Source organism: Schistocerca americana, chromosome 8, assembly GCF_021461395.2.
Source record: "Schistocerca americana isolate TAMUIC-IGC-003095 chromosome 8, iqSchAmer2.1, whole genome shotgun sequence".
Lineage (NCBI taxonomy): Eukaryota > Metazoa > Arthropoda > Insecta > Orthoptera > Acrididae > Schistocerca > Schistocerca americana.
The window spans coordinates 213,106,361-213,130,894 of NC_060126.1; the positions used below are offsets into that span (position 1 = coordinate 213,106,361).

The following is a 24,534-nucleotide window of genomic DNA, read 5'->3' on the forward strand; positions in this document are numbered from 1 at the left end:
TACATTACTTTTTGTCCCATGCACTTTCACTATTACGCCAGTTGCACTGTAACACAGAAATGAAACTAACGTATCTGTCGCGTAGCTAGGGTGATAACGTCATACATAGAACTGAAAGATTATCTCTAATATGATCTGATTTGTCGAGATCGTGGTAGGAGAAAGCTTTTAAAATATGCAAGAGCAATGCGGGTGTGTACCTTGACACCAATATTCCCTAGCTGTCGGCTAACTGGTGTTTGCGAACTTTCAGTGTTTCGTGATTGACGGTGATAAACAAATTCCGTTGGATGACAGACATAGGAATATTGCAACTAGAAATAAAAAATCACAATAAACTTCTAAGAGTGGTGTAATTTTTGCTCAAAATGTACTTCGATAACACCTGTTCGATACGAAATTGTTTTGGCTGTCAAAAGGTGTATCTTTGACTGCCAGTGTGTGGGGTGGGAACTTGTCAAGTGAGGGAACTAGGTAAGTTATTCTTCATTTGCTTTTTGATAGATTGTTGTATTGTATGTTGGTTGTTGCATCGGTTTCTTGTCTGCTGAATTTGCCGTCCTGAAGTTTCCGACGTTTTGGTCCTATTTCGAAAGATGCTTCCTCACGTTGGGCCTAATGTAGGTTATGTTTGCAGGGCTACTCTAACAGCAAATACTTATAATGTTGTTTAGTATTGTAAAGAACAGAATATAGCGCAAGACAATTCAAGGCGCTGTAATTTTTGTTTACAACATTGTGAAACGATGCAGTCAATCGTAACAGGCGTACTCATCAAATCATAGTTTTCGTTAGCCTATTCCGGCTGCTGTTCGGAAGTATTTCAAATATAGTGTAATATTATTTTTCATTTTCTTTCAGCACCCAGCCATGACTGACTCAAAGTATTTTACCACAACAAAAAAGGGTGAAATATTTGAACTGAAATCTGAACTTAACAATGATAAGAAAGAGAAGAAGCGGGAAGCTGTTAAAAAAGTACGTATCCGCCCTCCAATCAGTTTTTGAACACTTCTTTCAACACTCTTGACACTGATTTCTCTGTGCAGGTTATTGCTTCAATGACAGTAGGAAAAGATGTTTCTGCTTTATTTCCTGATGTCGTTAATTGTATGCAGACTGACAATCTCGAACTGAAGAAACTAGTGTATTTATATTTGATGAACTACGCGAAGAGTCAGCCTGACATGGCAATAATGGCAGTAAACACTTTTGTAAAGGTGAGTTTCATATGTTCCCCATGGCTTTACTTATACAGACGACAATAATAAGACGTGACAGTACCTAGAATTACGTTAGTTGTGGTCATACATAATATACTACTATAGAAGCGACGGTGGATTGCCGTAGCAGTCGGAGAATTGTTTTAGTGGACTAATTATTATTGGTTAGATTTGCGTTATGAGATTAACAGTAAATACAACTGACATAAATGTTCAGATGAAATAAGTGCTATAGAATAGTATCAACTTGTGCTTTCTGGGCATAGTTCGTTTCCGACAAGGCCGAATATTAAAGGGTCAGTTTTAAAGGGTGGGGGTGGGGGGTTGTGAGAGAGAGAGAATCATTACGGAAACGTAAGGTGCCAACCGTCTGCTTCGACCCATGACAAAAGTTGACAGATTTTTAGCTTCCAGTGTATACAATATGGCGACCCTAACTTCACCACCCTCGGCCACCGCGCCGTTTGTCAACTTATTTTGCGCATATAATGCATATACGCGCGAACAGAAATAGACATGCGAGTATTTCACTCGAGCAATAAAATGAAACTAATGGGACAACCGCGGGAAGTAAATGGTTCAGGGAGGGAAGAGATAAATACACAATACAAAACGAATATTATCCGCAAGTCTAACATAAAGTTATTAACATACGATGTAACACTACAAGCATGAATAGTGCAAGACTCTTAAATTTCACGTGATCTATGTAGGCCTAGTGAAACCCTTGATACCTGATAAACCAATACGCACAACTCCAAAACATGGTATTGCAAAGTTCCCTTCACCTGAAACGAAGCTGACCGTACCAAAATACAAAATCCCCCAGATTTACTAGGACAATTAAAATAAAGTCAAAAAAACTACACGCGAAAGCAAACTGGCCACAAATACTTCATTAAAACGAAACAAAGCAAAATAATTACCAACCATAGCCAATGCCGAATGGAACTGGGTTGGCTAACTGCCCGACACACACACACACACACACACACACACACACACACACACACACACACACACACACACACAGAGAGAGAGAGAGAGAGAGAGAGAGAGAGAGAGAGAGAGAGAGAGAGAGAGAGAGAGAGAGCGGGGGGGGAGGGGGGCAGGCACACATTTGAAAGAAAAACAGTTCTCAGAAACAAAGCAACTCAAAAATGTAAAGGTGACCACTAACAAAAGTAATCCATAAGTAAAACAGTCTTGCTGATGGCAACCTAGATCTCTCAAGAGGGTTGAGGCACTGCTCATATACAGGTCCATAACCCAAGAAGCTGGGGATTTTGTGAACATCATACTCATTGTACAAAACACCTCACATAGTTGGCAATTGAGCCGAATCACTTCGAAAACCTCATCTTCATTTCATCAACCAATGCAACTCTGAGTGAATAACTATCAGATTTTTTCATCATATCCATCTCTAACAGAGAACAAGAAAACATTACACTTTGGTCCAAGAAAAACAATCAACACTAATTGTACCTAACACAAATATGAACACACAAACCTCCAAAACGATAAATCACATTAACTCATTGGTGACACAGCACACACATCCAACAACTACTTCAAAAATGATTACACAGTCAAATGACTGAATACCACACATCATCTTCAGATATGAACTCCCACTACAAGAGCACACCAACAAATATAGCATGCCATCTATAGACACGACCGCTCAGCAACACTGTGCGACAATGATGTCACACAACACAATACGCTTAATGTAATACCTTTGTCATTTGAGGATTAATACTTTGCTGCTGTGTTATCCGTGCAGCTCATAATAGTCTGAATGCAGAAACAAGTGGTTTCATAGGCTGGTAGGTTCTGATATCACTTGTCACATTAGCTCCTTGATACTTTGATGGCCATTCTCCTCATTGTTTCAGTCCAGAACACAGCTTGTCACACAGTACAAAGAAACCTGTAAAATGGAAGACGAGTTAGTATAACGAAATGTGTTATAATGATATGAATTAATAGAGGGAAACATTCCACGTGGGAAAAATATATCTAAAAACAAAGATGATGCGACTTACCAAACGAAAGTGCTGGCACGTGAATACACACACACACAAACAAACACAAACATACACACAAAATTCAAGGTTTCGCAACAAACTGTTGCCTCATCAGGAAAGAGGGAAGGAGAGGGAAAGACGAAAGGATCACATCCATCCACACATATACAGACACAAGCAGACAATTGGTCTGCTTGTGTGTGTGTGTGTGTGTGTGTGTGTGTGTGTGTGTGTGTGTGTGTGTGTGTGTGTGTGTGGACGCGCGCGAGTGTATACCCGTCCTTCTTTCCCCCTAAGATAAGTCTTTCCGCCCCCGGGATTGGAATGACTCCTTAACCTCTCCCTTAAAACCCACATCCTTTCGTCCTTCCCTCTTTCCTGATGAGGCAACAGTTTGTTGCGAAAGCTTGAATTTTGTGTGTATGTTTGTGTTTGTTTGTGTGTCTATCGACGTGCCAGCACTTCCGTTTGGTAAGTCACATCATCTTTGTTTTTAGAAATGTGTTATAAGGTACACGCTGAAGATAATATTTAGACTTAATTATCAAAGAGTTAAGACAGATTAATAATGAACATGTTTCCTTTTTATTTTTGGATGACTGTTTTGTGAAATGAACAAAGGTAATGGAATATTGAATTTTTGTAAATGGAAGGTTCAAAGGGCAGCTGGTCCAGTAAAAAGGTTGAACAACTGCCCACCGCTATTTAGTTTCTAGAATTAGATCTTTTACTTCCAGAACATAATTATGAAATGTGAGGAAGTAATGCAGCAAGATAAATGTGGGGCTTCTTAAGAAGGTACAGTAAGGATAGTTGCAAATTTTAACTGTGTAGCATGGAACTATAGAGATAATGTGTTTTAGCAGCATTCCAGACACACAGTGCACATGCACATTATGAAAACTGTATTTTGGCATTGACTCCCACTACTTTCCACAAAACTAACAAAAAGCTGTTCAGGCAGTTGTACAGGAACAGCTTCTATTGCTCTAAACTAGCAGTATTGTAGTTGCAATATTTTATCTTTGTTTTTGAACTTTATTGCAGGCAAATCAATGTTGAACATGTTTCCAACAAAAATAATTTCTTAATATTTTTATTAGTCTTACAGTCCCATTTTCTCATTGAAATTGAGGTAAATTCTTTCATAAAGTTAGTTTTTTCTTCCTAATTAGCCTCTAATATTCAATATTTGGGGCATTGAATTATTGAACTTTATGGAATCAGTAATTTGTATAACAAGGAGAAAAGATTCAGAACTAAAAAAGTATAGTAAAATAGTTATTTAATCCTACAGAACTAATCAACAGTATTGTACTCTACAGAACTAATCAACAGTATTGTACTCTACAGAACTAATCAACAGTATTGTACTCTACAGAACTAATCAACAGTATTGTACTCTACAGAACTAATCAACAGTATTGTACTCTACAGAACTAATCAACAGTATTGTACTCTACAGAACTAATCAACAGTATTGTACTCTACAGAACTAATCAACAGTATTGTACTCTGGCAGCATATATTAAGAAATGTTGTTGTCCATATATGTTAGGACTTAGAAACTGAGATTCAATTTCTGGTGCATGATGCTAAAAAATATGCGTAACTTTTAGTGTGTGTGTGTGTGTGTGTGTGTGTGTGTGTGTGTGTGTGAGAGAGAGAGAATATGTTACGGGTTTCAAACAGTCATTGATATTAAACATTGTAAGGGAGAAGGTTTACTTTGAGACTGCTGTCAGTACGTCCAACTGTGTGGAGCTGTCATCAAGAAGTTACCGAATGGACACCACACATTAACCTTATTACATACTTCTGTATAGTACTGTCTTCCTTAGTGATGCGCTACACCAGAATATGCTGCTATAAGGCATTCGTGAATGAAAATAGGAAAATCAAGCAACTCTTCAACTTGATCTTCTCAGACATTGAAATTATCCACACCACACAAGATTTAGAGCTAAGACATTTAAGAGCTGTAACATGGGGTCTCCAGTTCAGGTTTCTGCCAGTGTAAACACTTATAAGATTTAGAATTTTGTTTCGTTTCTTGATTCAACCTCGCATATTGTTTCTAGTGATGTGGTCAGACATTGTGCAGCACTGAATTGCATGTATAGCATTTTACCTAAATTCAGTCACGGCGTATTTCCAAGAAAATATTGTTTATATTGATATACTGTGAAGTTGCTCCATTGAGTTTTATTGTAATACTGTGCTTGCATTGTCAGCAAAGAGAACTAGTTCTGCTGCTTTTTAACAAACAATGGAAAATCCAGGATGGAATGTAAAAATATTATGAAACTCCTTGTTGTGCCTATAAGCGACTCGGCATCTCTTCTATATCGTGAGTGGCAACTTTTCTTTCCATATTATTTCTGCTTTTTAAATATATCAAGGAAGATGATTTATACACAACAAGAGCAAAAAAGACCCGATATTGATCCCTGAAGTACACCTGTAGTGATTTCCCATTCTGAGAATGCTGCTTCGTTGTGAACACTCCCCAAATTTCTTGATGCAACACTCGGTATACTTTTAGTTAGATAGGATGAAAGCCAGTTACAGTTATCATCTGATATCATAATATTTGCGCTTCTGTAGGAAAATACTGTGAACTGCACAATCAAATGTTTTTGACCAGTCACAGAAGCAGCTAATGCTTTACTACACAAATGCCTGTTTGGAGACACATAGATGTATGTGGAAATTGCAATGCTACAATCTGTGTAATGGTAGTGGGATAAGTATTGAGTGAAAAACCAACTGACAAAATGTCACATAAATCCACGTATGTAATACCCCAAGTAGATGGTCAGGCCACTAAAACAGTAATGTCACCTAATGATGAGACCAGTCCATCATACCAACATGAGAACTGGAACTTGTGCAGGTCCAAGTGAAGAAAGGGTTTCATTTAGAGTTAAAGCTCCCTCGATCTTGTTGCTGTTGTACGTAAGTACTTAAACTTATCTGCAGTCAGGACTATGCATAACAACATGTTGTTTCCAATGTGACGAGCTTGTATATCCAGTATGACATTGGATTATGTTAATCTCTGTGACATTTTGCATGTTCAAGTCTTTAGTGTAATTATAGTTACAACAAGACTAACTGTTACTAATTTGCACATACTTTCTCCATTTATTGCTATGTTATATCCAGAGGCAGCTTGAGTTGCATTTTGTGAGTTGTATATAGAGGAATTTATGTATGCAATTGCACTCATGACAGAAGTCAACCAGCTGTGAGCTGAGTGACAGGCTTTGTGCAGATAGTATGTAGCTGTGTTCAAGTCTTTGAAACCATTACTCAATGTAACCTCCCTAGTATTTAAGCTTGAGTTTTCAGCATAATAATCACAAGTTAAATTACACTTTCTGCATACAGATGGAAATTAGATAAGACTACAGAGAACATTTGCAAAGTCAGAATAACATAAGTGGCCCTTTTTGAAGCTACAGAACCAAACTATATTAAACATATACATGTAATATTCCTCCTTCAAGCTTCCCTAATGATAATCCTTTTTCATAACGTGTTTATTTCTCATATGTTTGGTCTGTAGTGATTTTGTCACTTTCAGAGATTACACTATAAAAATAGTGTATGTAATCGAATGTATCAGGACTGAATTGCAACAATGAAACTTTCATCTTTTTTGTAGGATTGTGAAGATCCAAATCCTTTAATCCGTGCCCTGGCTGTTCGAACAATGGGCTGCATTAGAGTTGACAAAATAACTGAATATCTTTGTGAGCCTTTGCGTAAGTGCCTCAAAGATGAAGATCCATATGTTAGAAAAACTGCTGCTGTGTGTGTTGCCAAACTGTATGATATCAATGCCCAGTTGGTTGAAGACCAGGGATTTCTTGATCAGCTGAAAGATCTTCTTTCTGACTCCAATCCTATGGTAAGGATATTCTATTGGCAGCTTTACTATCTGTAGCTAGAAGAATAGAAATTTTTAATACGGAAAATTTTCATTAAAGGACTGTGGACGTAATATGTATTTACTTAATGGTCTAGGTGGTTGCTAATGCTGTGGCTGCTCTCTCTGAAATAAATGAAGCAAGTGCAAGTGGCTCTCCACTTATTGAAATGAATGCACAGACCATAAACAAACTATTAACAGCTCTTAATGAATGTACAGAGTGGGGCCAAGTCTTCATTCTAGATTCTCTTGCAAATTACAGTCCAAAGGATGATAGGGAAGCCCAAAGGTTAGTAGAAGCTACATACTGATTATATACGGAGTTTAAGCGTAAAGTAACAGTTGAATTTTATATAATTTTAGTTAAATGTGTGATTCTTGTACTGTTTGAGTGCCAGTAGAGAAGTATTCATTTAACAATAATCATACAATCAAAGAAGTGTTTATTTTACATAAATTATAGAGTATTAAGACTCATCTTTCTCAGTGGGGGGGAACTAATATGAAGTTGTCAGGATTCTAGCTGGGTGATTTCACTGAAGTGGAGAACTTTTCAGTGAGTGTCACTCCCATTGTTGATTAAAAGTTTTTATTAAGATAAGTTCAAAATATAGGATAAAATAGTACAGTAAAACCCTGGTTCTGTGTTCTCTCATTTTACATTATCCCACCTTTTACGTCCATTTTATTGGTCCCAATGAAAGGCCTATTCTCTCAACACAATGCTTTCTCATCATTACCAATTCTGTGTTATAACATTTCTTGCATTTTAAGTTGTTGGTAATACCATGGCCTTTAACTCTGATTTTCAACAGATTGTTGCAAAACGTGCATCGTATTCCTCCTGAAAATCGGGATTGGAACAAAGCTGTTTCTCGTCCAGGAAACCTCTGAACTGAGTGACCTTATTGTCAGTAACAAGCTCTAGACTGTGGGCCTATTGTTCTCTATTTATGAAGACTGCCAACTGTAATGTTTTAACCAATATGTTGTTAAGATTTATTTACCATAATTTTTAATGATTATCAATAGTAAATCTCACAATATCTTTTTAATGTGGTTTCACAAAAGACTTTCCCTTCTGTGTTTTATTTACACCATTGGACATTATTGGGGTGGAAAGGAAAACTCCCATGCTCGTATGTGTGTCAGCACTCGTTCCCTGCCATTATGATTATCACAAAGGTGATGGTTGGTTGCTAATACACACAAACACGTGTTTCTTTTGTGGTCATGTCCAGTGGTCTAAATAAAACACAGAAACAAGTCTTCTATGAAACCACATTAAAAAGATATTTTGTTCTAATGTGAGACTTTCTTTTAATCAGTCTTCAGACTGATTTGATGCAGCCTGCCACGAATTCCTCTCCTGTGCCAACCCCTTCATCTCAGAGTTGCACTAGCAATTTTTGCCCCCACAGCTCCTCCTAGTACCATGAGTTATACCCGATGTCTTAACTGATGTCTTATCCTGTCCCATCTGCTTTGTCAGTGTTTTCCACGTTTGTTTCCTCTCTGATTCTGTGCAGAACCTCCCCATTCCTTACCTAATTTTCAACATTCATCTGTAGCACCACATCCCCTGTCCATGTTTCACTATCATACAATGCTGTGCTCCAAACGTACATTCTCAGAAATTTTGTCCTCAAATTAAGGCCTATGTTTGATACTAGTAGACATCTATTGACCAGGAATTCCCATTTTGCCAGTGCTAGTCTGCTTTTGGTGTTGTCCTTGCTCCAGCCATCATTAGTTATTTTGCTGCCGAGGTAGTAAAATTCCTTACCTTCATTTACATCGCGATCATCAATCCTGATGTTACCTTCCTCGTCATTCTCCTTTCTGCTACTTCTCATTACTTTTGTCTTTCTTTGATTTACTCTCAATCTGTCTTCTGTACTCATTAGACTGTTTGTTCCATTCAGCAGATCATGTAATTTTTCACTTTCACTCAGAACAGCAACGTCATCAGTGATTCGTATCATTGATATCCTTTCACCTTGTATTTTAATTCCACTCCTGAACCTTTCTTTTATTTCCATCATTGCTTCTTCAATGTGCAGACTGAACAGTAGGAGCAAAAGACTATATCCCTGTCTTGCACCCTTTTTAATCGGAGCACTTCATTCTTAATCTTCCACTCTTATTGTTTCCTCGTTGTTCTTGTACAGTTTGTATACTACCCTATTTCCATACAGCTTCCCCCTATATTTCTGAGAATTTTGAACATCTTGTAACATTTTTCATTGTAAAGTGTGTTTCCAGGTCTACAAATCCTATGAACGTGTCTTGGTTTTTTATTTAGTCTTGCTTGCAGTATCCACTGCATCATCAGAATTGCCTCTCTGGTGCCTTGACCTTTTCTAATACCAAACTGATCATTTTCTAACACATCCTAAATTTTCATTCTAAAACTGTGGTAAAAAAATTGCATCAAAGTATTAGTTAAAACACAAAAGTTGGCAATTTTCTGTAAACAGAGAACATACGAAATCTACAGCGTGATATGTTTCCTGTGCTTTTCTGTACCTTATACTTACTGCATTTTATACTTCTTCAGCTCAGGCTTCTGAAAAGTGCAAAAAGGTGGTTTTACTGTCATTTTATCAGCATAACATCAGCTGAAACTTGTAATACATTCACATTTTCATGGAAATTAGATAAGACCCAGGCTAACCGATTTTAAAATTTCTTTTGACCTCAAGTGAAAGTAAAGCAAATAATTTATACAAGTATACCCTGTTTGGAGTATCTTTCTAGCGGGGTGGGTTGGCCATGGGAGAGAGTTAAAGGGTATCGTATGGTACAATACAGCTGAAAAATGTAATGTGGTATCGGCATCTTTCTTTAGAGCTAAATTTTTGCACGATGTCATCTTGACTTCATTGAGTCCGATTGTTAGCACTGATACTCTGGATTTTATTGTAGTGACAAATGGAAGAGCAGTGATTAAGGAACAGTTATTTAATTTTGGAAAAGTTTGGTTCAGGTTGCCATACAAACATTTTTATAAGTTTCTCTAAATAACTTAGGGTGATTATTGGGCTAGTGCCTTCAAGAAGGCCATAGAATATTTGTGCCCATCTTTATCCAGTCAGTTCTTTTTGTACCACCACTTGTCTTGTACCAACCACCACCACCCTCCTGCATCACTCTCTTGTTGCACCCTTTATTTTTAATTATGATTAGATATGACACAAATGAATCGGTATGCCTCTTTTATATTGATTTGTTGGAATTATCTGTTAAGTTCTTTCTTTTAATAGTTTTTTTGTACCTACCTCACTGTTACCACATTTAGAAGTGTTGCAGTTGGACCTATAAAGCCACTGTGTTCATAAATTCATTGTTGTTTACATGTCATATATAATGTCTCAACTATTCCTTGCAGAAGGCCACACTCATTCCATCCCAGGTTCTCGTCAAAATAGCTTCTGCTTTAAGTTTGATCATGTAAATTCAAAGTGAGTAAACACATGTAACTACAGGGTGGCATGTAGATAACTTGGGGTGAAGCCTTTAGCTACCGTTAAGTGTCAAGAAATTTCTTGCTTGTATGGCAGCAAATACCACCTGTTGATTGACAACATATACTGATTTTCTTGTTTAGGCATTGTTCTAAGGGGGGGGGGGGGGGGCGGCGGCACGCATTCCACTACTAATCTCTCTAAGAGGAACAAATTCTGTACTAGATTGAAAATTGACCAGTAAACACAGAAGAGTTGTTAATTTTTACGGTAGTGAGCATCTTGGCTTTGATGTGGGAAGTAGAACAAATGATGGTATCCTGTTTAATCTTTTCTTCTTCTTCTTATTATTATTATTATTAGAAAAAGCTGTAATTTATTGGCGGCAGTTGAATTATAAGCTTATAAAATCAAAATATTTACTTACATGTGACACACACACACACACACACACACACACACACACACACACACACACAGAGAGAGAGAGAGAGAGAGAGAGAGAGAGAGAGAGTGTGTCTGTGCGTGTATGATTCTTTGCAGATATTTTTTGAAATCGCATAATACACAGAATTTTAAAGAAGAATATTCTTGTAAAGATAAGTGTGGAACATGGCTTTATTTTTATTACTTTCTGTTGTATTATTCTTAACACTTTGTCACTAATGATATTGTTATGGGTGGGTTATTTTTGTTGCATCAGTGAATACAATTCTAAATTTTAAAAGTTACATTTAATACTGCAGCATCTGTGAGCGGATCACTCCTCGTTTGGCCCATGCAAATGCCGCAGTTGTCTTGTCTGCAGTGAAGGTTTTAATGAAATTTATGGAGATGCTTCCATCAGATTCTGATTTTGTGTCAACACTCACAAAGAAGCTAGCTCCTCCACTGGTGACACTACTTTCTTCGGAACCAGAGGTATGTCCTAAGTAAATCATTATTTGTATTGCGAAAGTCTAAGGTTCTTGTTATACCCAGTTTTATAGTTATTCCTCCAAATTTCGGTGAACAGTAGACGTCTTGTGAAATATTCATGCTTACCATGAGGTATGGAAGAAGACTGTCGACAAAGTTCACAGTAAAACTTCTAGAAGTAGTGAGAATGTGAAAAGGTAAGAGATTTGCAAAATTCGAGGAAAAGGGTTTGGAAATCATCCCAGCCTGTGATACATGGGTGCACATTTCTCAGGGTAGAGATATCCAGCTTCTAGTTTGACATACGAGAGAGTACTCAAGTCCCCAGAAGAACATCGCCCGGGGCATAGCTTGCATTGTATGAATTTCTCTCACTAAGGGTGGATCACACAGTTGTCTTGAGAGTTCAACAGTACCCCTGGCTTCCTGTGGAAAGGTTTCTTCTGACTTTATTGATTTTTTTCCTTCCTTCACTGCTGCTGTTTTGCTCTCTCCTCTTTTTTTTTTTTTTTTTTTTTTTTTTTTTTTTTTTTTTTTTTTTTTTTTTTTTTTTTTTTGTGATAGCAAATGCAAGTGAATGATATGTGGTTGTGAATATTTGCTTTCTATTTGGGGAAAAATTCTGTGCAACCCATTGTAATGTTGCAAACAGTTTACAGAGATTACTCAGTGAGAAGCACAAAGTGATTTTCATGTTTTAAAAACTGCAACATGTCAATTGAAGACAAATTTGGTTCTTCATGTCCAGAAACTGTCCGTACAAATGAAAATGGTGAGAAAAATTGTGAATTTTGAGTGGCCATAAACTGCCAGCAGCTACATAGCTCCCTGAAATGGTCAGGCAAAAGGAGTGTAGACCCTCTCCTACAGTGGGCAAAGATGAGAAATATTGTCCTGGGACAGCCTGATTGAGGGAACAGGTGGCACGAACATCCATTAAACACGTGATGGAACTGACTTCATTGCAATTTCAGTGATGTCACTGAATTTTAAGCAAACATTTGGACACAATGGTGTTTGTTCCCAGATTTGTGTATCTGATTTTAACTGACCAGCAAAAAATTCCAAGTATCAACTGGAAATAATGCTGTGCTGACTGTTATTTTTCAAAAGCTTTACAGGTGAAGAGTTGTTGTGCTAGGCTGATGACCACAGAGCACAGTAGTAATAAGGAAATAAATGAGGGAGGGTCTGTTTGGCTGTCACTATAACTAAGTAAAAAAAAAAAAACACACATTTTTCTGTCTTCAGACTTACTAGTTGTACAAACGTATTAAGAATAATGGACATTACTTTGAAAATAAGATTGTTTTGAGGAGAGTACTGAAATTCCTAGCTTTGAAAAAAAAATTTGTGTTGGTTTACCTCCCAGTAAATGTTTTGATGATGACACGTTCACAGCAGGAGCCAAAAATCATTAATTGTATATTCTCAGTAGAACTTCCTTTGGCAATAAATATTTCATACCTCTCTATGTTGTCTCCTCTTGATGTTTGCCCCAGTTATAGAAGGGATGAGGATTGAGAAAGAGGATAACACCTTTGTTCACTTTGCATCTGCCAACAAACAAAAGTTATAAAATTTCTAGAGATAATAATTTGAAAGGGAAAATGTCATGTTGCAAACTGTAATGTCAAAAAATTGAAAATCCGGAATGGAACAGTGACAGTATTATAAAAGGGATAGATTGCTGCTTACCATATAAACAAGACATTTGGTCATAGAAAGACTGCTATACATTTGAGATTTCAGCTTCTTGATTCAGGGTCAATTGCCACATTTCACACCATACAGATATCTTATCTAAATCATTTTGCAAGTTTTTTGATCATCTGATGACTTTACAAGACGGTGAATGACAGCATCATCTGCAAACAATCTAAGATAGCTACTCAGATTGTCTCCTATGTCGTTAATATAGATCAGGAACAATAGAGGGCCTATAACACTTCCTTGGGGAACATCGGATATTACTTCTGTTTTGCTCAATGACTTTCCATCTGTTACTACGAACTGTGACCTTTCTGACAGGAAATCACGAATCCATTCGCACAACTGAGGCGATACTCCGTAGGCACGCAGTTTGATTAGAAGACGCATGTGATGAACGGTGTCAAAAGCCTTCTGGAAATTTAAAAATATGGAATCAATTTGACATCCCCTGTCGATAGCACTTATTACTTCATGAGTATAAAGAGCTAGTTGTGTTTCACAAGAATGATATTTTCTGAATCCATGCTGACTATGTGTCAATAAATCGTTTTCTTCGAGGTACTTCATAATGTTCAAATACAGTATATGTTCTGAAACCCTACTCCAAATCAACATTAGTGGTATAGACCTGTAATTCAGTGGATTACTCCTATTTCCCGTTTTGGGTATTGGTGTGACTTGAGCAATTTTCCAGTCTTTAGGTACGTATCTTTCTGTGAGCAAGTGGTTGTATATAATTGCTAAATATGGAGCGATTTAATCAGCTCTCTTTGATAGGAACGTGACTGGTATACAATCTGGACCGGAGGCCTTGCCTTTATTAAGTGATTTAAGCTGCTTTGTTACACCCAGGATATCTACTTCTATGTTTCTCATCTTGGCAGTTGTTCCTGGTTGGAATTCAGGAATATTTACTTCGTCTTCTTTGGAGAAGGAGTTTCGGAAAAGCGTGTTTAGTAACTCTGCTTTAGTTGCACTGTCACCAGTGACTTCGCCGTTATCACGCAGTGAAGGTATTGATTGTGTCTTGCCACTGGTGTGCTTCATGTATGACCAGAATCTCTTTGGGTTTTCTGCCAGATTTCGAGACAGAATTTCGTTGAGGAAATTATTAAAAACATCTCGCATTGAAGTACACGCCATATTTCGAACTTCTGTAAAACTTTGCCTATCTTGGGGATTTTGCATTCTTTTTAAATTTGGCATGCTTTTTTCGTTGCTTCTGCGACGACGATCTGACCTGTTTTGTGTAACGTGGGGGATCAGTACCATCACTTATTAATTTATGTGGTATATATCTCTCAATTGCTGCTGATACTATCTCTTTGAAAACATTCCACAATTTTTCTACACTTACATGTTCAGATCGGAAGGAGTGAAGACTGTCTCTTAAAAAGGTGTTAAGAGCATTTCTATCAGCTTTTTTAAATAGATATACTATGCGTTTCTTTTTGATGGTTGTAGGCGTTACGGTATTCAGCCTAGCAGCAACTGCCTTGTGGTTGCTAACACCTGTATTCGTCACAACACTCACTATTTGTCCAGGATTATTTGTCTGTAAAAAAAGTCAAGTATGTTTTCGCAACCATTTATGCTTTGAGTGGGCTTATGAACTAATTGTTCAAAATAATTTTCTGAGAAAGCATTCAGTACAATTTTGGATGATGTTTTATGCCTGCCGCCGGCTTTAAACGTATAATTGAAGTCACCACGGACTATAATTGTATGAGTGGGGTACTTATTTGAAATGACTCAAGTTTTCTTTGAACTGTTCAGCAACTATGTCTTCTGAGTGGGGGGGGGGGGGGGGGGTCGGTAACGCGATCCAATTAATAGATCAATAGTTTAGTCCAATTGTCAGGTATAACCTCTACCCATACTATTTCACATGAACTATCTACTGCAATTTTGCTACAAGGCAAACTACCTCTGACAGCAATAAATACTCCACCACCAACTGTATTTAATCTCTCCTTTCTGAACACTGTTAGATTGTTTGAAAAAATTTCGGCTGAACTTATTTCCGGCTTTAGCCAGCTCTCTGTACCTACAACCATTTGAGCTTCGGTGCTTTCTATTAGGACTTGGAGCTCTGGTTCTTTCCCAACTCATCTAAGACAATTTAAATCTACAATACCACTCGTTTATACAACTACCTTACTGTGTTTTACCTGCCCACTTTCTGACGGATGCCCCTTCTGTGGTTCCCTGAGACCCTCTAACCTAAAAAACCGCCCGCTCCCTTCCACACAGCCCCCGCTACCTGTGTAGCCGCCTCCTGTGTGTAGTGGACTCCTGACCTATTAAGCGGAACCCGTAAACCCACCACCCAATAGCGCAAGTCAAGGAATCTGCAGCCTACATGGTCACAGAACTGCCTGAGCCTCTGAATCAGGCCCTCCACTCGGCTCTGCACCAAAAGACCACAGTTGGTTCTATCGACAATGCTGCAGATGGTGAGCTCCGCCTTAATCTCGGAAGTGAGACTGGCAGTCTTTACCATTTCTGCTAGACACCCGAAACCAGACAGAATCTGCTCCGATCCAAAGCCACACACGTCATTGGTACTGAAATGAGCCACCACCTGCAGTTGGCTGCACCCTGTACTCTTCATGCCATCCGGACGCACCCTTTCCACATCTGGAATGACTCCCCCCGGAATGCACACTGGCTTCCTTCACCTCCATGGCAGCCATGTTTCTAAGGGTCCCCATTACACGCCTAACGTTGGAGCTCCCAACTACCAGCAAACCCACCCTCTGTGAATGCCCAGACCTTGCGGGCCGAGAAGCTTCCTCTAGAATGTGGCGGACGACTGCATTCAGCTCACAGACACCGTCAGCCACTGATAACGCCCAAAACCTGTTTGTCAAACGAACTGGGGAGGCCCTATGATCGGCTCCACGGAAAGTTATTTGCTGCCTGCCAGACTTTGGAATGATCTCCCACTCGACCTCGGGTGAGGGGACAACCTCAGTGCAGGCAGTACCCAGGGACATCACAGCAGTGGACCGATCAGAGGACACGTGAGAAGTCCTCAACGTCCCTCGCATCCCCGCATCCAATCCCCCAGTGATGCCCCCTGGCAGCAGCCTCAAGCTATGTGACGGAAGCCAACGCAGCCTAAAGCTGTGAGCAAAGGTTCGCCAGCTCAGCTTGCATCTGTACACAACAATCCCAGTACCTATCCATTACCCCCTGCGGGTTCGGGGGTTAGAATAGGCCCGCGGTATTCCTGCCTGTCGTAAGAGGCGACTAAAAGGAGTCTCACATGTTTCGGCCTTATGTGATGGTCCCCTCTCGGGTTTGACCTCCATCTTTCTAAATTATTCCGAAGAGCGAGCCAATTGGGGAAGGGCACCTTACGTGGTGCACTGTATCCGTCGTGCAATTAGACCTTTGCCGTCTTTCTCGTCGTTGCAATGATGTCCCGCTCGTTTTCGATCTCTTGGGCGGTTACCACGCTGCACTCTGCAGTGTTTCTTTTAACTGTGACGACGACCTTGGCCATTTTTGCACCTAAGATCCAGCACGGTAGCCAGTCCGTTGTGGTGGGGTCGCCATGTACCCTCTTGGTTGTAGCCCCCTGACAACACAGGGATCGCTCTACTGATGCCTGCGCCGTTCACTCCCCACGTATGCCAAGGAGTAGATGCCCATCTCCCTGGGGCATCAGGACTCCCGGCAATGGCCATCCTGCCAGGTGGCCTTTGCTGTGGCTGGGTGGCGCCCGTGGGGAGGGCCCTTGGTCGGAGTAGGTGGCATCAGGGCGGATGACCCGCAATGAAGCGTGGTACGTCATCTATCGCTGGTGGGCCTCCACCAGCAGTCTCTAAGCGATCGAGGTCTAACCTCAACGGGAAGAAATTGGATCAGAGATCGTTTCCCTCCCTAGCTACTCCATGGGAGGAACGTCTTGCTAAAGAAGGCAGTGGCGAATATTCACCCCGGTACCTTGTGTGTACGCGGGTTGATGGAGAATCGTTCGCGTCGACCAAGCCCCAGTTTTTTGTGGAGCATTTAGAGGACAAGTTCGGGGAGGTGGAGGGCTTGTCCAAGATGCGCTCCGGCTCTGTGCTCATCAAAACGGCATCCTCTGCCCAGTCACGGAGGTTGCTCAATTGTGACAAGTTGGGGAATGTTTCAGTTACCATCACGCCGCATAAGAGTCTCAACATGGTCCAGGGTATTATATTCCATAGGGATCTTCTTCTGCAGTCCGACGATGAATTACGCGCCAACCTCGAACGACGAGGTGTTCACTTCGTCCGGCGCGTCCATCGGGGTCCGAGGGATAATCAGGTAGCCACCGGTGCCTTCATCTTGGCCTTTGAGGGTGATGTCTTACCCGAAAAGGTTAAGGTGATGGTTTACCGTTGTGATGTGAAACCATATATCCCTCCTCCAATGCGGTGTTTTAAATGCTGGAAGTTCGGGCACATGTCATCTCGCTGTACTTCCAGCATCACGTGTCGGGATTGCGGACGTCCTTCGCATCCTGATACTCCATGTGCTCCGCCTCCCGTCTGTGTTAACTGTGGAGAACACCATTCCCCCTGCTCACCGGACTGTCGGATCTTCCAGAAGGAAAGGAAGATAATGGAATATAAGACCCTGGACCGCCTGACCTACACAGAGGCAAGGCGGAAATATGAGCGGTTACATCCTGTGCCCATGACATCCACCTATGCCGCTGCTGCAACAGCGGTCCGATCCTCTCCCGTGTCGTCACGTACTGTTGCCTCTCAGCTATGTCAAAATGACCCGGCCCCCTTGGTTGTGGGGAGCACTTCGCCCTCTGTTGCTCCATCTACTCCAGGAGCGACACCACCCCAACCATCGGGGACATTCGTCCCCCCTTCCCAGCCGGAGAAGCGTAGGGCTTCTTCGGCTACTCTAGCCAGGAAGGGGTCCCTTGGGGCCCTCCCTTCCCAGGCTTTGCCCAGTGTCAAAGCGGATACCCGCAAAGTTTTGAAGCAACAACCGGTCGCTGGTCATAGGGCTTCACGGTCGTCGTCCGTCCCTGAGACTGACCCAGTGGGGCCCTCCCAGCCAGACCCTCCCAAGGCACAGCGTGCGAAGCCGTTGAAGAAAAAGGCTCCCAAGCATCCTGCCATTGCGGTGGCACCTGTCCCACCGCAACCTTCAACCTCTGCGTCTGAGGACGAGGTGGAGATCCTGGCGTCCGCTGAGGACCTCGATCTCGCCAGTCCCTCCGACGCCATGGAAAGCACTGGCACAGGTGCTCACTTGGAGGCAGCAGGTGACCCAGTGGCGTAATCTGCCTTCCCCGTCCCGTCACGCCTTTCCCAGCAATGGCCAGTACCATCCTCCAGTGGAACTGCAGCGGTTTCTTCCACCATTTAGCTGAGCTCCGCCAACTTATCAGCCGTCATCCTTTCCTTTGCATTGCTCTGCAGGAAACTTGGTTTCCAGCAATGCGAACCCCCGCCCTCCGTGGCTATCGGGGTTATTTTAAGAACCAGGCAACTTACGAAAGGGTGTCTGGTGGCGTCTGCATATATGTCCTGAACTCTCTTCACAGCGAGTTTGTACCTCTACAAACAGCTTTAGAGGCTGTCGCTGTTCGGGTGTGGACGCCACAGGCTATCACCGTCTGCAGTATTTACCTTCCACCTGATGGTACTGTCGCGCAGCATGTCCTGGCTGCTCTGATAGCACAACTGCCGCCACCTTTTTTGCTGCTGGGCGATTTCAATGCCCACAACCCTCTATGGGGTGGGACTGTCTCCGATGATCGTGGTCGGGCCGTGGAGCATTTGTTGGCTCAGCTCGACCTTAGCCTCTTAAACACCGGTGCACCCACGCATTTCAGTGTGGCCCATGGCTCGTTCTCGGCCATCGATCTCTCTATTTGCAGCCCTGGACTTGTCCCATCCCTCCACTGGAGGGTGCATCCTGACCTGTGTGGTAGTGACCATTTTCCCATCTATTTGTCACTGCCACAGTGTCATTCTTCTGGGCGCTTGCCCCGCTGGGCTTTCCACAGGGCTGACTGGCCAGCTTTTACTTCCGCTGTAACCATTGCGTCTCCCCCACAGGGTGACATTGACGAGGTGGTCCGTGTTTTAACCACGTCCATCATTTCAGCAGCCGAGGCTACCATCCCCCGTTCCTCTGGCCTCCCTTGGCGGAAGGCTGTGCCCTGGTGGTCGCCGGAGATTGCTGAGGCTATTCGCGACCGTAGGCGGGCTCTCCAGCGTCATAGGCGGCACCCGTCTCTGGAGACCCTCATCGCCTTTAAGAGGCTCCGTGCCTTCGCCCGTCGTCTTATTGCACGGCGTAAGCAGGAGTGCTGGGAGAGGTACGTCTCTTCCCTGGGCTCCCGTGTCTCGTCCTCGCACGTGTGGTCCCGGATCCGGCGGATTTATGGCTCCCAGACCCCTGTGGGTGTCCCTGGGCTCTCCTTGGACGGCGCTGTCTGCACGGACGCTGCCGCCATTGCTGAACGGCTAGCCGTGCACTTTGCTCAGAGCTCTGCGACTGCATCCTATCCCCCCGCCTTTCGCTCTCTAAAGGAGCGAGCCGAGCGGACGCCGTTCTCATTCCACACGCGTCATTATGAAACATACAATGCTCCTTTCAGCGAGAGGGAACTCCTCGCTGCCCTCGCCGATTGCCCTGACACAGCACCAGGACCGGACTGCATCCACGCGCAGATGCTGAAGCATCTCTCCAGGGACTGCCAGAGACACATCCTCGCCATCTTTAACCGCATTTGGAGCGAGGGCGTGTTCCCGTCGCAATGGCGAGAGGGTCTTATTGTCCCCATCGTGAAGCCCGGTGCGGACCCACTGGCGGTGGACAGCTATCGTCCCATTACCCTCACCAACGTTTTGTGCAAATTGCTCGAACGTATGGTGGGGCGGCGTTTGTGTTGGGTCCTTGAGTCGCGTGGTCTCCTCGCTCCATCCCAGGGTGGCTTCCGTCGGGGCCGGTCTGCAGTGGACAATTTGGTGCGGCTGGAATCTGCTGTCCGTACGGCTTTTGCCCGACGTCAGCACCTTGTTGCTGTATTTTTCGATCTGCGGAAGGCGTATGACACCACATGGAGGCATCACATCCTCGCCACGTTGCATGGGTGGGGTCTTCGTGGTCAGCTCCCGGCTTTTCTTCAAAGCTTTTTATTGCGCCGCTCTTTCCGGGTGCAAGTCGGTGCCACCTCTAGTTCCTCTTATATACAGGAAAATGGGGTCCCGCAGGGCTCGGTGTTGAGCGTCTCGTTATTTCTAGTGGCCATTAATGGTCTGGCTGCAGCAGTGGGGTCGTTGGTGTCTCCTTCTTTGTATGCCGACGACTTCTGCATCTCATTTAGCTCCACGACTACGGGAGTCGCCGAACGCAGGTTGCAAGTCGCCGTTCGCAAGGCAGCATCATGGGCTCTGACTCATGGTTTTCAGTTCTCTGCTGCCAAGACTCGGGTTATGCACTTCTGCAGGCGTCGGACGGTCCACCCTCATCCTGACCTTTACCTCAACGGCCACCTGCTTGAAGTGGTGGACACTTGCCGCTTCTTGGGACTCGTGTTTGATGCCCGGCTCACATGGGTTCCTCATGTTACTCAGCTGAAGCAAAAATGCTGGCGGCACCTCAACGCCCTCCGCTGCCTTAGCCACACGTCTTGGGGTGCAGATCGCTGCACGCTACTGCAATTGTACAGAGCCCTTGTGCAGTCCCGGCTTGATTATGGGAGCCTGGCCTATGGGTCTGCGTCACCCTCCGTGTTGAAGTTGTTAGACCCCATACATCACTGTGGGGTTCGGCTTGCAACTGGCGCTTTTCGCACCAGCCCCGTGGATAGTCTACTGGTGGAGGCCGGGGTTCCCCCGCTGCGGATTCGCCGCCATCGTCTGCTCGCCGACTATGCTGTCCACGTACATTGCTCGCCAGGCCATCCCAATCGTCGCCTGCTTTTCCCTGCCTTGGTCCACCACCTGCCCGAACGGCGACCTCGGTCTGGGCTTTCCGTAGCTGTCCGTGTCCAGTCCCTGCTGTCAGAACTGGGGTCATTCCCTCTTCTGCCTCCCTTCCGGGTCCATACACCTACGCCTCCCTGGTGTTTGTCCCGGCCGTCCGTCCATCTGGATTTGGCACAGGGACCTAAGGACTCGGTTCCGCCTGTGGCCCTCCGTCGCCGTTTTCTTGCGCTCCTCGACTCATTTCCGGGCTGTGAGCCTGTCTACACTGATGGTTCCCTGGTTGATGGTCGCACTGCCTACGCTTTTGCTCACGCTGCCCATGTTGAGCAACGCTCCTTGCCGGCTGGCTGCAGTATTTTTACTGCAGAGCTGGTGGCCATCTTGCGATCTCTTGAGCATATGCGTTCCTGCTCAGATGCGTCCGTCATCTGCAGTGACTCCCTGAGCAGCCTCCAGGCCATCGACCGCTGCTATCCCTCTTCTCCTCTGGTGTCCTCTATTCGGGAGTCTGTTTCCACCATTACCCACTCTGGTCGTTCGGTGGTTTTTGTTTGGACGCCAGGTCACGTTGGCATCCCAGGGAACGAACGTGTTGACAGGCTGGCCAAAGGGGCGATAGACGCCCCAGCTTTGGAGATCGGCCTTACGGCTCGCGACCAGCAGCTGGTGTTGCGCCGTAAGGTACTTGGGATGTGGGCTGCTGAGTGGCGTGGCGTGACAGCCCCGAATAAACTACGGGCTGTCAAGGGGACGACCGATGTGTGGCGTTCCTCCCTGCGAGCTTCTCGCAGGGACTCGGTAGTCCTGTGTCGGTTGCGCATCGGCTATACCTACCTGACGCACGGCCATCTGTTACGTCAGGAGGATCCCCCCTTGTGTCAGTGTGGGTCCCGGCTGACGGTCGGCCACATTTTGCTGGAGTGTCCTCGACTGCGCACACTACGGCAATCTTTTAATCTCCCGGGCACTTTGGCTTTGGTTTTATCCGACGATGCCTCCATGGCTGATACCGTTTTAAATTTTATCCGTGGTAGTCCGTTTTATGGTTCGATTTAGGGAGGTCCTGCGCCTTTCCCTTTCTGTGTCTATTGTCCTTGTGTCTGTTGCTGTTCTGGTGTGCCGTGAGATGGTTGCCTCTTTCCCATTTTTGATCTCGTGGTCAGTCAACCAGTCTCCGGCCATCTTCCTTTCTTCTGTTTCTTTCTGTCTGGTGTTCCTCTGTCCTGTTCTTGTCTGTAGTGTTTGTTGCTGCATTTGTGTGCTTTTAGCGCCTGGGTGGACGTCTCCTCCCCCTTTGGTTTTTATCTGCTTCGTAGATTTTCGGCTCGCCTGATTTTGGAATGGGGGACTGATGACCTTCGCTGTTTAGTCCCCCTTAAACATCCAACAACCACCACCACCACCTATCCATTACTGCACTTCTCCTGTTTGAAGCTCGTAAAAAACGAACGGTGTACTCGCTTTAGTAGTAGCAGGAACTAGCGGTGCGCTCTCGCTGACAGTGTAACTGACACTGACTGACTTTGACGTTGAACAAACTGTATTACTCAGTGTGGATGGGTTTACAGGTGTGACTCTTGTTAGTTATGTAAGCCCATTCATCACAGCAACGTCATATCCCATCGGATGGGAAAAGTCGATTTTTAATTGTCCTGAGGCCAAAATCCGCATAAGTCTATTTTTAGTTTCCGTGTGACTGCCACAAAACATATTCAATATGCTGTCGATCGTTTTCTGAACCAAGTTGAAATCGAGAAATAGTGTGTTCCACAACTGGTAGAAGTGTTTCCGGGGTCATGTTCAGAATGTGTTGCACAATGCGTACCTTCAATTCAGCTAAGTTTGCAATCGGAACACTGAACACATCTTTCAGATATCCTCACAGCCAGAAGTCGCACAGATTAAGACCGGGTGATCGCGATGGCCATGCTATAGAGAAATGGCGGCTGATAATTTTAGCATTTTCGAAATGGTGCTTCAGCACCTGCTTAACTGGATTTGCAATGTGCGGAGGTGTGCCATATTGCATAAAAATTATCCCATCCACACATCCAAGCTGTTGGAGAGCTGGAATGATGTGGTTGTGCTACCATTGACAGTACAGGTAACAGGACCGGAAGCATCTGTCTCTTCGAAAAAAATATGGCTCTATCATAAATGATACCGTAAACCTGCACCAGTCAGTGACCTTTTTAGGATGAACTGGTATGGATTTATTTGCATGTGGATTTTCTGTTGCCCATATTCAACAATTCTATGTATTGATATATCCTTTCAGATGGAAGTGGGCTTTGTCCACAAAATCTTCCACAGCTATATCATTGTCCACTTCCATGCAAGCAAGAAATTCTAAAGGAAAAATCTCTCTTGCTGGCAGGCCAACAGGAAGCAGCTTGTGCACATGGGTAATTTTGAATGGATAGCAAAGAAGGATGTTCGTAGGATTTTACGCACCGTGCTCCCGGGTAAGTCCAACGTTCGGCAATTCTCTGTGCACTACACGTTTGCTAATCACCACTCTTCTCCTCCTGCGTTGCTGTAGCCTCTGTTTCCACTGATGCCGAATGAGTTTGTTTCCTCCCTCTACCAGGTTGCACACCAAAAGAACCAGTCTTTTCAAATTTCCGAATCATTTTCTCCAGACCCACGGCAGCCATTGAACCAGTGCCTCTTTTTTTTTTTTTTCAGTGTCTGGGACTTCTGCAGAGCGATGTGTGCACACTCATCATTCTTGTACTACAGCTCTACAAGCAGAGCGCGATCCTGCATTGAGACAGTCATAGCGAACGTTGCAGATGCGAAAGAAGGAAAAGCCATATACCTGATGTGTTTATACCAACTTCAATAGGTCGTGCACATAACAGGTGTTTTCATTTACATATTCTGACACACACAGTGCCATCTATTGATCAATTTTCACACTATTTTTTTTATTCTGCCATACGTTTTCCCCCTTTTCCAATAATATTCTGTTGCAATTTGCCATCATTCTGACCAGTGGTGTTATTTCTACAGTGTTACGAAAGTTTAACTTTAGCTATAATCACCCTGTATATGTCCCTGTAGTTGGACCTTTTCAAGTTTTTAAAGTATTAGAAGTCAACAACAACAAGAACATTGCCACCCAAAAGCTCTATTTTTTGAGGTGGTACCTACATGTTTATGGTTACTTAGTGATGGTTACTTATTACGTGTGTCACCATACTGGTTGATACTGTCACTTGCCAAAGCTGACGAGTTGTAATGATTGTTCAGTGCTTTAAGCAGTCTGTGAATGCTTCTGCTTTTCTTCAATCATTAATG

General features: G+C 43.4%; 1 protein-coding gene across 1 annotated transcript in view; it reads left to right on the forward strand.

Moving 5' to 3' along the window:
* The first annotated feature begins 326 nt into the window (after nt 1–326).
* Nucleotides 327–24,534, forward strand: part of LOC124545119 (AP-1 complex subunit beta-1) — a 66,687-nt gene continuing 42,479 nt past the window's right edge. The window contains exons 1-6 of the mRNA XM_047123937.1: nt 327–474; nt 862–978; nt 1,050–1,220; nt 6,927–7,172; nt 7,289–7,482; nt 11,407–11,581. Of these exons, the coding sequence (XP_046979893.1) occupies nt 871–978; nt 1,050–1,220; nt 6,927–7,172; nt 7,289–7,482; nt 11,407–11,581 (894 nt within the window). The 5' untranslated portion in view covers nt 327–474; nt 862–870. The remainder of the gene's footprint in view (nt 475–861; nt 979–1,049; nt 1,221–6,926; nt 7,173–7,288; nt 7,483–11,406; nt 11,582–24,534) is intronic.